The 12494-nt window shown below is 44.0% G+C and overlaps 1 protein-coding gene across 3 annotated transcripts in view; it reads right to left on the bottom strand.

The window, feature by feature from the left end:
* The window catches only part of ARHGAP6 (Rho GTPase activating protein 6), a 484128-nt gene that overhangs the window by 133285 nt on the left and 338349 nt on the right, over window positions 1-12494 (bottom strand). Inside the window, exon 1 of one of the 3 annotated variants that reach the window (XM_025436405.3) lies at window positions 3397-3550. The exons of the other annotated variants lie outside the window; for them this stretch is intronic. Within the exon in view, the coding sequence (XP_025292190.2) occupies window positions 3397-3456 (60 nt within the window). The 5' untranslated portion in view covers window positions 3457-3550. Of the gene's footprint in view, window positions 1-3396; window positions 3551-12494 lie in introns of those variants that run through there. 3 annotated transcript variants of the gene reach the window in all.

Below are 12494 nucleotides of genomic sequence, written 5' to 3' on the forward strand. Positions count from 1 at the left end.
ATGACCAGCCCACTAGCCATTGATATAACTACTGAATTAGAACTCATTTAGTTTGTCTGAGAAGAGTCCAGTTTTGGGATTCGCTTGAATTTGGCACAAAAATGAGAAATAAGTGAGCAGGGATTTAAGATGACATAATGCTCACGATTTTCAGAACCATCGCTCTGCATAAGTATTCTTTGATAAATATGATAAAACTTTCATTACAAAATCATTACCAAAAAAACCCCTCTGACAGCTATGGAGAATACGAAGCAGTATGCTATAAGTAGAGACCCACTTTGCTTGAGCACAGACTTTGGACAACCTACAATATTTGACAGACTCTGGACACGAGACAGTCTATCTGTCCAAATACCAAACTCAAGACACTCCTCTAAGTGACATAAACTCTTCTGTTCAGCCCCCCATACCACACAGCAGGAGAATGGTCGTAAATGAGCACCAGCTCAAGCCTGCTCATTTAGAGACCTTCTTTTACTGGCCCACATGGGCTGGAGTGCTCAGGCCTCGAGCTTTCCCAGGGAATGCTGGGCACGCTTCTATTTCAAGCAACTACTTGTTTCTACTTTGGTCTTCCCAGTAGCCTGTAACTTCCTTGAGGAGATTGAGAAAAAAATACATAGAAACTGGTCAGTGTGCTTAATATCTGCTCAAGGAACCATCGTTAGCATTAAAAAGCCACCATACTGTAATAGGAAACCAATGATAACAGTAACATCAAACATTTACTGGGCTCTTATATCTCAGGGTTGTTCCAAGCACATGACATATATTCGCTCATTTAATTCTCACAAGCTTTAGAGGAAACGTCTCTATCCCTAATTTACAGATGAGTTGTCTAAATTTTAAACTTTAAAAAGAAATGCACTTCTTAAAACACACACACACACACACACACACACACACACACACACACACCCTGTCCCATTTTCGATGTGTGTGATCTGAAAGGCAAACTAATTTGTCATCTGCCTCTAGGATCCCAACTAAAACAACCTCTATCTATTTCTAGCAGTACATGTGAATTCAGCTCAATGATGGGAGTCCTGAAGCTCCTCTCCTTTGTCACTTAATTTTTCCTGCCCATTTGACTTCCCGAGGATGTGCTTAGGAGCTAGTGGTAAAGAAAGCTAAAGAAGCCTCAGTCCAGTAACTTCTGTGCCACTCCGGTCATCCGCCGCAGGCGGGGAAGGAACCTCTGGAAACATGGGCAAGTATCAGCACACCAGGGGGGCACTGCCTCGGCAACAGGACACATCCACCCATCCCAGCTGCAGATGCACACCCGAGCACCAGCGGCCCTCACTCCGTCCTTGGCTCCAAATGATGGACTGAAAACCACCCAACCACGTCCAGCCCTGGCAGGAACCGCAAGGTGCTGTCTTTCTGATTCATGCAGAGAAAGCTACAGCGGGAAGTAATGATGTCTTGTTAGAAAAGGTGGGTCCACGAAGGAGCCCACCCGCGGGGCCCATCTCCAGTGACACCCTGCAGCTCGCCACCCCGAGGGGCCACAATAGGAGGCCTGCTGCCATATGGCCTGCAGGACACTGACTCAGAACTCATGGGTTGGCGCACTCCCTCTACCTGGCCCCTGACGCCCAGATCACAATATATGAAAGGATTCAAATATCTCAGGAGCTTCCTGCATCGCAGCTTCCACAAATGTTAGCTGTCGAGGTGGCTGTCCTAACCGGCTCCTTCCGCAGGGACCCGGGTCCAAGGAGATGCTAACGACCGTGCATGGCTGCGTGCAGGAACAGAGGCTCCCGACATTGACCAAAGCCCATTTGCACCCTGGACGTGGAACTTGGGCGCAACCTGGTTTCTCCACAGGTGATTTTTCTCTTAATCTGAAGATGGGCACAACGGAACCACTTCAAAATCTATTTCTTTTTAAAGACAGTGGTGGATTTCAAAAGCACTTAAATGTGCAGCTCCTATCAGTGGGATTTACAAAGACAGTTGGAAAGCAAAGGGGAGTTTGCTGCCTCTGTGGCTCATTTTCCCACAAGTAGAACACAAATGTTCCTGAGGAGCGGCGATAGGTATGCAAGAACCTGCAATCACTGCAGCCTGAGCTGGTTTATCTTCTAGTTGCTATTACTGTAAATAATCAGAATCACAATATTCTTTGCCCTCCTTCAAAATGGAATCATTCAACAGATTGCAAATGATGGTGATTTAGAGCGGTATTTTTTCTCGAAAAGCAACTTGGTTTTTAAAAAATTTTTCAAATGATTAATACATATTTAAATCACTTTATAAATATAGTGGCACGTGCACGCCATCTAAGGTAATAGATTGCCAATCTGTGGGAAAGTTTGCGATTTTACTTTTTTTTTTTTAACTCACCAAGTAATGTTTAATGTGACACTGTCTGTTCCTTTAGGAAAGATTCAAAGAAACTTGTACTTGGACCTATCTGAAACCAGCAAGGACCTAAGCTCTGCAAACACTTTGGTAAATTTCTAAGGTAATAATAAGAAAAGATGGAGTTTGAGGTTCCTTCCCAGAAATCATGAAAAATCGGAAGCATAAAGAAATAAGATGTGTACCAGAGGCTGTCAGCAGCAGAACCAAGGCTCTCAGACTTTCTAAAACGGCCATCCATCTTCGCTGTATGGAGTGGCCACAAGGGAGGGGTCCGGCCACATTCTGTGGTTTCACATTAGGACCCATATTGCTTGTCAATGTCCTAGAATCCTGCTCCTTTATCACAGTGAGGGGAAGAGCAACGTTTGCCCTTGTCCCAATGTCCATCATCATACGGTACCCAATAAACCAGACCCAGAGAGAGGCTGCAAGGCAGTGATGTTTAGTCTCATTTCCATCACGGACTAGCCAGCTGGCCCTGCCATAGCAGATCCACGCTCACCCTTGGTTTCCTGACCTGTCACAGAAAACCACTGCACCAGAAGGCTGCTAAGACCCCTTGCCATGACAGCATACGTCAGTACACAGAGTCCAAGTGCACCAATTTAAAAATACTGAAAAAAAAATAGCCAAAAGGAAAGGTGCAGAAGAAATAGCGGGTCCTCACTGAGATTTGCTCTAAGCTTGCAATAAAAACATGAGTGTCTTGGCAACGATATGTAACATTCCAGTCACCCTGGCTCGAAGGCTCTGAACCTTCTCCTAAAGCAACAGGCAGAGACATCGCAAGTGTCATTTGAACCATGTGAACTTTGAAGTTGAAAGAGGCTCAAGTGCTGGACCAAGCCGAGCGAATCCCTCCAAAGCTATTGCTTCCCTCACTCCCTCCTGCCTGTGTCCACCTCCCCCCGACTCTGCTCCAGGGGCGGGAGCCCCGTGGGGTCCTTCACAGCTGCCTTGCCCGGAGCAGGAGCTACGAGGCCCCAAGCCCGAGACGCGCGCACCGTATCTCCTTACCTCTCCAGGGTCCCTACACCGCAGCAGTAGCAGCAGCTCCAGGCAGAAGTGACCCCCCATGCTCTCCACACAGAGCCCCCGGCCAGTGTGGGAACAGAGAGGGAGCCGGAGACGGGGATCCTGCCTACGGAGCCAGAGGAGGCAGGCAGGCAGGCTCCCCGGCTGGAATGCACAGCTAGAGGCCCTGGGAGGGAGAAGGCCTGGGGTCACTGTGATCCTCTGAGTCAGACACCCTGGGGAGCTGTCAGCTCTGAAAGGCCTCCTTCAGCACAAAAGGCAGAGAGGCACCGAGCACTCACGGGGGGAGGAATCTGGGAGTCACGAAGCGGAGGTAAATGGTTCCATAGACCTCCGTCAGTTTACAGTGAGGGGTAGAGATGCAACAGGCATGCTGGGGAGGACACCTCAGTTAAATGAAATGCCAACTCACATATGTGACCGAGGACTCGTAACCAGGTAGCTACAGGACTCTCACAATTCTGCAATAAAAAAGACAACCTGATTTAAAAGTGGGCAAAGTCCCTGAATAGACACTTCTCTGAAGATCATTTACAAATGGCCAATAAGCATACAGAGAGATTCTTGAGAAGCACCTAGGTGGCTCAGTCGGTTGGGCATCGGACTCTTGATTTTGCCTGGGGTGGTGATCTCAGGGTCATGAGATCGGGCCCGGCATCAGTCTCCACACCGGGCATGGAGCCTGCTTGGGATTCTCTCTCCCTCTCCTTCTGCCCCACCCCCACCTCTCTCTCTCTCTAAAAAAAAAAAATTCTTGACATCATCAGCCATGAGGGACACACAAATCAAAACCACGACGAGATACCACATCACAAAAAAGAAAAAGAAAAAGAAATACCACATCACACTCACTAAGATGGGTAAAAGAAATGTTGGCAAGAGCGTAGAGAAATTAGAACTCTCATACATTGTGGGTGAGAGCGTAAAGCACAGTTTGGCACTTTCTCAAAATATTAAAACCAGAGTTACCATATGATCCAGCAATCCCACACCTACCTATATCCCTGAAAGAACTGAAGAATATATGTTCACACAAAACTTGTCCACAAACTTGCTCACAACAGCATTATTCATGATGGCCAGTGGGTGGAAATAACCCAAATGTCCATCAATTGATGAATGCTAAACAAAATGTGGCAAGTCCATACGATGGAATATTATTCAGCCACAAAAAGGAATGAAGTCCTGGTACACGTTACAACATGGATGACCCTTGAAAACAGTATGCTAAGTGAAAGCAAGCAGTCACAAAAGGCCACATATTGTGTGATTCCATGAATTGGCAAATCCATAATGTGGCAAAAGATAAGTGGTTGCCAAGGGTTGAGGGAGATGGAAAGATCACAAGCAGTAATGACTAAGGGGTGTGAGGTTTCTTTGGGGGGTGATGAAACTGTCCTAAAATTGATTGTGGTGATGGTTGTACAACTCTATGAAAATACTATTAAATTATACACTTTAAATGAGTGAATTGTATGTCATGTGAATTATATCTCAACAAAACCGTTATGTTAAAAATGAAATGCTAGTTCTTATTCCCTTGTCACAACCCTTCCCCAGTTACCCTGGGCCCTTCTGAGGTCACCATCACTCCTACCATTCACCGATGTGGATGTGGCAGGGGCCATGGAGAGAGAGGGCTTCCATGAAGCAGGGAGCAACAAACACCCTACACATCAGGACCCTTCTCAACTTCATTTCCAGGTCCCTGATGACAAGAATCTTGTTCCAGCTTCACAACTTAACCCCACTCCTCCCTGACACCTTCACTCCCGAGTGGCGGCTCCCTTTCCAGAATGCCCCTGGTTCCCGTTTGTGAGGGTCCTTTTGAGCTGACAGTTGCCTTTATATCCCATGTGGCTGCCCTCCCCAAGTAGATTCTATATGATGTAAGCATAGTGGGCCTCATGGCTCAGTGTCTTTCTCACAGATGAAACTCAGGAATTGTTACCCTTCACCTTTTTTGAAGGGAGGGATTTTTATTTTTTTAGCAATTTTAAAATAAGGCTGTTGCCTCTAGGGGCTACTGTGCATTTTCACTATCCCAAGTAAAAATGAGGGCACCTGGGTGGCTCAATCGGTTAAGTGTCTGCCTTCGGCTCAGGTCATAATCCCAGGGTCCTGAGATCGAGTCCCACATCAGGCTCCTTGCTCCTCGGGGAGCCTGCTTCTCCCTCTCCCTCTGCCTGCTGCTCCCCCTGCTGTGCTCTCTGTCAAATAAATAAAATCTTGTAAAAATAAGTAAAAATGAAATTAGCAGGTGAGGCCAATGAAGGAAGCAATTCAGAGAAGAGAATACCACAGTGGTCACTGAGTTAAAAAAAAATCCAACATTTTTATATAATTTTATCATCCACTAAGAGAGCTACATCCAAGGCACTGACACATTCTAATTATTAATATTCATGATTATTATTACTCGTTTCCATATCCTTTATCTTTCCAAACTATTTTGGGGCACAACAGACCAATTCCCATGAAAATGATTTTTTTCATGATAGCTAGTTCCATCCTGTCCCATGCTCACAGATTTTGCTTGAATCAGTGCATTCTGCTATTAGAACTAAAGTCTTAAGAGAAAGGTTTGCTAGTGACTCCAGTTAGCTACAATGCACGGTGTCCGGAATTTATCACATTTTTGCACCAACATGTACTTTTTGCCTATTATGAATTTGCCTTAAAAATTTTCAACCCTTAAAAGTCCTTAAAATGATTTTTTTTTACAAGTTGGTACCATTGCCCTCAGAAGGCTGTCAGTGGAACTATGAAGGAATAGTCTCTCCCACTGGAGGATAACCAAGGCTGCAAATGAATGTTCCCAAAAGCCCCTGCCTCTGTTCACTCTGTGCTGGAATGTTCATACAGGGTTTTTCCTCAAACACACTTGGGTGCTGTGGGTAATAGATGTCAAATAATAAAACTCAGAGGCACACGCTATGTTACTTTTTAAGGGAAAAAAGTGGGGGGAAATCAAAGGGTTTAACAATTTTATTCACTGGCTTGCATTCAGCGACTCTGACAATTTGGCCACTGCTCAGGTTCGTGAATTTCTATGGAAAATGAACTGTGTTTGGCAAGCCTGACGAAATATGAGGCTGATAAACAAATGTTTCATGCTTTCTCAAGACCTTATGCCACTAACTGTGTGGGATTGGAAAAACTGTTCAAATGTCAATTTAAATGTCAATTGAAACACTGTAAATACATGATTTTCTATACCCATATGAATTAATACGACTCTGTCGACTTCAGACCAGAACTTGAACTAAAGTTGCTTTGAATTTTAATCCAGAAATGGTTCATGGGGAACATGAACTTCAGTTTAGGCAAGTTGAGTCAGGAGAGTGCTGTTTCAGAGTCAGAAATGTTCACGCGAGACTCGATCTTACACTATGGAGAATCGACTGAAAAATCAACCGATATGAAGGTTGTTAGGAAGCAAGTCTTGAACTCAAAAAAGGCTTAGGCCAAAAGAAATAAAATAGTATCGTAACAGCCCAAATCATTATATAAAAGAACACTGCGGTGAATTCCGTTGCAAAGTTCATGACTCGTGAATATTATCTCCAAACCAGTCATCTCTGAGTTTTATAGGGTCAGCTATCCAACCGCCTTCTTGACCCTTCCAGCTGGTATCTTGGGGTCATCTCAGACTTCACTTAGCCAATGCTGAACTCTTGACTTTCCCTTCTGGCAAATGTCTTTGTGCCTAAGCCTCCTACATCTTAAGAGGTGTTTATAAAGCATTTATCTCCGTGCCTGGCACTCACACCCGCTCAATAAATGTTGCTGCTGCTGCTATTGATGATGATTGATGACGGTGATTTTTATGCACCCAGTTCGTCGAGCCAGAAACCAAACAGCTTTTCTTGATTCTTGCCTTCACCTCATGTCCCACATTTAATCCACCCCCAGGTTCTGTCAAGTCTGCCCCCAAACAAATCGGGAATCGGAGCCCCCCTCTCCAGCTCGGCTCTCATCACCCCACCTCCGGCCTCCGTCGTGTTTCTCCTGAACGAATGGAAGCCTCCGACCCAACCTAGCCATGTCTGCTCTTGCCCTTGTCCTTGTCCTTGCCCCTGGGGGAAACCGGAATGATCAGAGACACATGTCTCCGTGACCACGATGTGCGGGATGCTGCTCCCGTACTCATGAGATGTGCTAACCTGCCTCTCGCGGTAGGTAGTCTGGTTACTTCCCCTCCGCAGGTGAGCACAAGGACGTTGGGCCATGGCCAAGGTCACACCGCTTCCAAGAGGCAAAGCTAGAGTTCACACTCCAGAGCGCAGCGCTGCCACACACATACCATGCACACCCAAGCTTTCTGGAATAACAGACAAGCAAGCCGAGACCGGTACTTTGCTTCCGTCACACCTGGAGTAAAATCCATCTGCGTAGGAATTGCCTGTGCCAAAGGGTCTGGGCCTACTTCCTCTTCGCCTCTTTCCTCCTGTGCTCCTGACGCTCTTGGACAAGGTGAGCTCGGCCCAGTGTAGGGATCTTTGCCCATGTGGTTCCCTGCTCTTCCCAGGGCTGGCTCCTCCTTCTTTATTCTGTAATCTCACTCCCTAAGAAAAGCCTTCCCTGGCCTTCCCCGTCTGAAGTCAATGTCTCCTGGCTTCTCTATGTCAACACCCTGCTGGTTTTCTTCTCAGCGTTTATCTAAGCTTGTATTTGCTTTCGTATGTTGTCCATGTGTCTACTGACAGTGTTGTCCATGTGTCTACTGACAGTCACTGGCCTGGAAGTTGCACAGTGATAAATATTGTTTACCACTGCATTTCTAGCATCCAGCATCATGCCTGTGCATAGTAGATGCTGAGAGAATCTGATAAATGATTGGCTGCAGGCAAGCATGCTTTGGGGAAATGAAACACCCAGCTAGACAGGTTCTCCAAGTGTGAGTGCAGGATCAGAATCAGATTCCCCTGAGGAAACTTCTTTATCAAAAGTAGAGTCCCAAGGACTCTGTGTTAATTTAACACTTGCTTTTGAGGCCTATCACCTAGTTTTCTAAATAATTTTTCTGATTTTGATCTTGAGATGATTTGGCAACGAGTAACTCCTAGAATTCTTGTTTGGCTGTGATTTTTAGGACATCAGTGTACCCTTTCAGGAACACTCGCTAAGAGGGAAAAATGTATAAGTGGCTTTCACATGAGACAAGATAGTCTACAAATATGGACAATGAAATGGATGCATACTGTGTTTTTAGATATGTAGGTAAGCATTTGCATAATTGCCTTGGGAGCCAATAATTTCCTTTTCAGCTTGCAGACATTTGTGTGGGCTCCTGGAAAGCTTGTGGTTCCTGGTCCCTTTAATTAGATAATGATGTGTAATGGATGCCATGGACCAGCTGGAGTTCAGTCCTGAACTGACCACAATACGCCTTCCGGGGCTCAGGAATCTGCATTTTTAAGAAACTTTCCAGGAAATTGTTATGCAAATAAAATTTGAGAGCCATTACTCTATCTAGACTGTATATATTGTTTTAGAAAAATAGACAACAGAGATCCAGTGTCCACTCTTTAAATGTGTGGTTTAATTCTGAGAAATCCAAGACAATGTTTTACCTACAGGAAAAACATACACTATTAATTGATATTAATAAGCTCCCTAATTAATTGATATAATTAAGCTCCCTAAGTGCCCATAAATGCAGATTATCAGTAACCTTTTTTGGTAAATTAAGTTATCTCTGGTAAATATCTTTTATAGCCTGCATATACACATGGAAAGAAAGAAACAGACATTTCTCACCTTGGAAGGGAAGGATGAACCATTTGGCCAGATAAAAAGAATCGTAAGCCGTAACTTGACTATTTTTTAGGCTATAAGAGGACAGTGTTAAGAAAATGAAAACTGAATGCAGGAAGAGCTTCCTGGCTTGCTCAAATGACAAAAGTGGCTGTTTTTTCCTGAATTTCTGAGTTCTTCAACTTCCTCCCAACCTGTTCCTCTCTGGTCTTCCCTAGCTAGGTCAATGGCAAGTTCATCCTTCCAGTGACTCAGGCCAAAAGCTTGACTCTCTATTCCCTTTGACTCCATATCATACCTCACGGCCAATCCATTAGTAAAGCCTATTGGCTCTATCTTCAAAGCATGCCCAAATCTGACCCCTTCTCATTTCCACTGTTCCACCCTAGTCCAAGCCAACATTGTCTCTCACCTCAATTAATAATAAAATTGCTGGGGCACCTGGCTGGCTCAGTCGGAAGAGCTTCCGACTTTTGACCTTGGAGTCATGAGCTTGAACCCCACATTAGGTATCTGGGAGATTACTTACATCAATAAAACTTTTTAAAAACTAAAAATAATAAAATTGCTAAATGACTCAGTATAGAGACTGGTTTTGCAAAACCGTCTCTAAAACAGTCACTTCTCGGTAGAGACAATTTCTTGAAAAAAATCTTTGGATTGTCAATGAGTCACTTCTAGTCATCTTTTTCTAAAAAGGCATTAATGCAGATGACCCAGAAAAAAAATACAGGTGCAGAGGAACTTCCCCAAACCCCACGAGAATTTGAATTGCTATGGAGAATGTGTTTATGCTTCAGCAGTTCACAGGATTCTTGATGCCTGAATTACATTTTCTTGCTCATAATGAGATAGTACCAAATATGATACGCATTTATTGTTCACATGGGCAGTGTATAGAGTGGCCATTCCCATGTATTTTGGGGATGAGTGAGCTGATCTTGGAGATACTGTCCCTCTTGCCCATGACTGATTCTGGAACCCAGACCTAAAGCCATCAGCCTTCCTTATGGTGGCAAGAGGCATGTGAAGGAAAGGTGGCTGGGAGCTTCTGCAAAATGTTTGTTTGAATGTAAGCAAAAGATGCAGGAAAAGGAAACATTTTCTTCCTGTATGCCAGGGTTTCTCCACCACAGCACTACTGACATTTTGGATCAGGTCATTCTCTGTTGTAGGAGACCATCCTGTGCACTGCAGGATGTTTAGCAGTGACTCGGGGTTCTATCCCCTAGATGCCAGTAGCAGCTCTTCAGTTGTGACAAACAAAAATGTCTCCAGACATTGCCAGCTGTCCCTTGGTGGTGGGGAGGGGGTTACCTCAAGTTGGGAACCACTGGCCTAAACATTGTCAGTCTTAATCTCGACTGCCATGGGTTCTCTCAACACTGGCTTAGAGATGCTTAGAGGAACATAAAGTGCAAAAATGGCAGGAAAAAGATGCAGAGTCACTGGATGAAACCCATCATACCTGTGATCATCTATAATTCCCAAATATTTAAGCTGATTTAAGTGGACTTTGCTGTTATTATCCGCCAGGGCCATCAAAGTGATCTGGGGACCCACCATTATGGTTCGTACATAGTACGCTGCTTTATTCTGGGGCATCCTACAGCTTGGACAAATAACCTAGGTCCCACCTTGGGGCCAGATTCCATGGGTTCGGTTTTATGTGTAGGACAAAAATAAAATGGCTCATTTTCCCATTTGTTAACTGCTGCTTATCCACACTTATTATGGAACTGTAGAATTTTAGAACAGAAAAGGATTTTAGGGAAGGAGAATTAAGTGAAAACCAATGCCTATGTTTATCTTCAAAGGAAGGCTTTCAAAAGAGGATTAAGCCACGTGACTCCAAATATCAGGAAAAGAGCCATTATCCACTTCAAAACACTTCCTGAGCATGACAAGTCACCATACATCTTACGTAAAAAGCAAAGGGAGACATTTTCTTATGGCCACATACACTTAAATATTCCCTTCTCCCTAAATAGGAATTCCAGATAGTCTTCACGACTAAATCAATTATCTATGTAGATGGACTTTCTGTCACTTCCGTGAGCAGAGTTGTCATTTAATTGTACCATCTAGCACTATTTTTTTTTAATGTGAGAACTGATGAACGAATAGAGCTGGCATAACTGATGGATGGACTCTTAAATTCAAGGTGTAGTGGGGAGGGGAAGAAGATAAAATCATAATCTCTTCCTTTTATTATTTTTATCATTTTATATATATTAATTTATAATACTATCTTTGTCCATTATAAAAGCAATGTTAAGCTTATAACCAAAAACATGAGAACTACAGAAATAAGCAAAATGGATAATATTAAAATAACTGATAATCCAAGACTTACTGATTATGTGTTAGTGACTATCCTCCCAAGTATTTTTCTTGCCTATTGAGATTTTCTTCCCAAATAGTATCATATTATCTTGAAATCTACTATCATGTATTTTAAAATTCCCGCTTATCACATCTCCATGCTGTTTCTAAATCATCCCCACTGTAAACTGTGCTTCATATGAATGGCTGGCTGACAATAAGTTGGACTATGCTCCAAACCGAAAATGTGAGGGGCAAACACAAGCACAAAAGAAGTCTGAAAAGTAGACCAATGCTTAGGATACAACTAGCTTCAATATATTGTTACCGTCACTTGTAGATCCAATCACAGAAAGCAACCCCAAGGAGGGCAAAGGGGAGGCAAGAACAAACCAGTCTTGCAGGGAAGGAGCTGCACACACTGAATGAATGGCATGGAGGACTGTCCAACAAATGCAGATTTTCTTGCTTTGTAAGTCACGGAGCCATTGGCTGGAAAAAGAACAGGCTTTACACAGTCAGATACCCAATCGAATAATTGGCTGCCCTACAGAAAGCCTGCATTGAAAATTCCAAATATCTATATTTACGTATATATCCACACATCTGTGTGTATATCTATACCCATGGTTGTAATCATGTCTGTATTTACACCTGTACCTATGTCTTTACCTCCATCAGTACCTGTAACTGTACCTGCACATCCATCCATCCATCTATATGTCAGAGGTTCTCAAACTTGAACACGCACCAGAATCTGCTAGATGGCTTGTTCCAACACACACTCACCCATCCCCACTCCCAGAGTTTCTGATCAGCGCGTCTCTGACATGGCACAGGGTCTGCATTTCTAATAAGCTCCCAGGCGCTGCAGATGCTGCCGGTGTGGAGACTACACTTCGAGAAACTTCGCCTCCACTTACGCCTCCATCTGTACCTCTATCTCACTACCAATCTATGTTCTAGGGAACATATGGCTACCCCCACAGCCTGGA

The sequence above is a fragment of the Canis lupus genome, chromosome X, assembly GCF_003254725.2.
Source record: "Canis lupus dingo isolate Sandy chromosome X, ASM325472v2, whole genome shotgun sequence".
Classification (NCBI taxonomy): domain Eukaryota; kingdom Metazoa; phylum Chordata; class Mammalia; order Carnivora; family Canidae; genus Canis; species Canis lupus.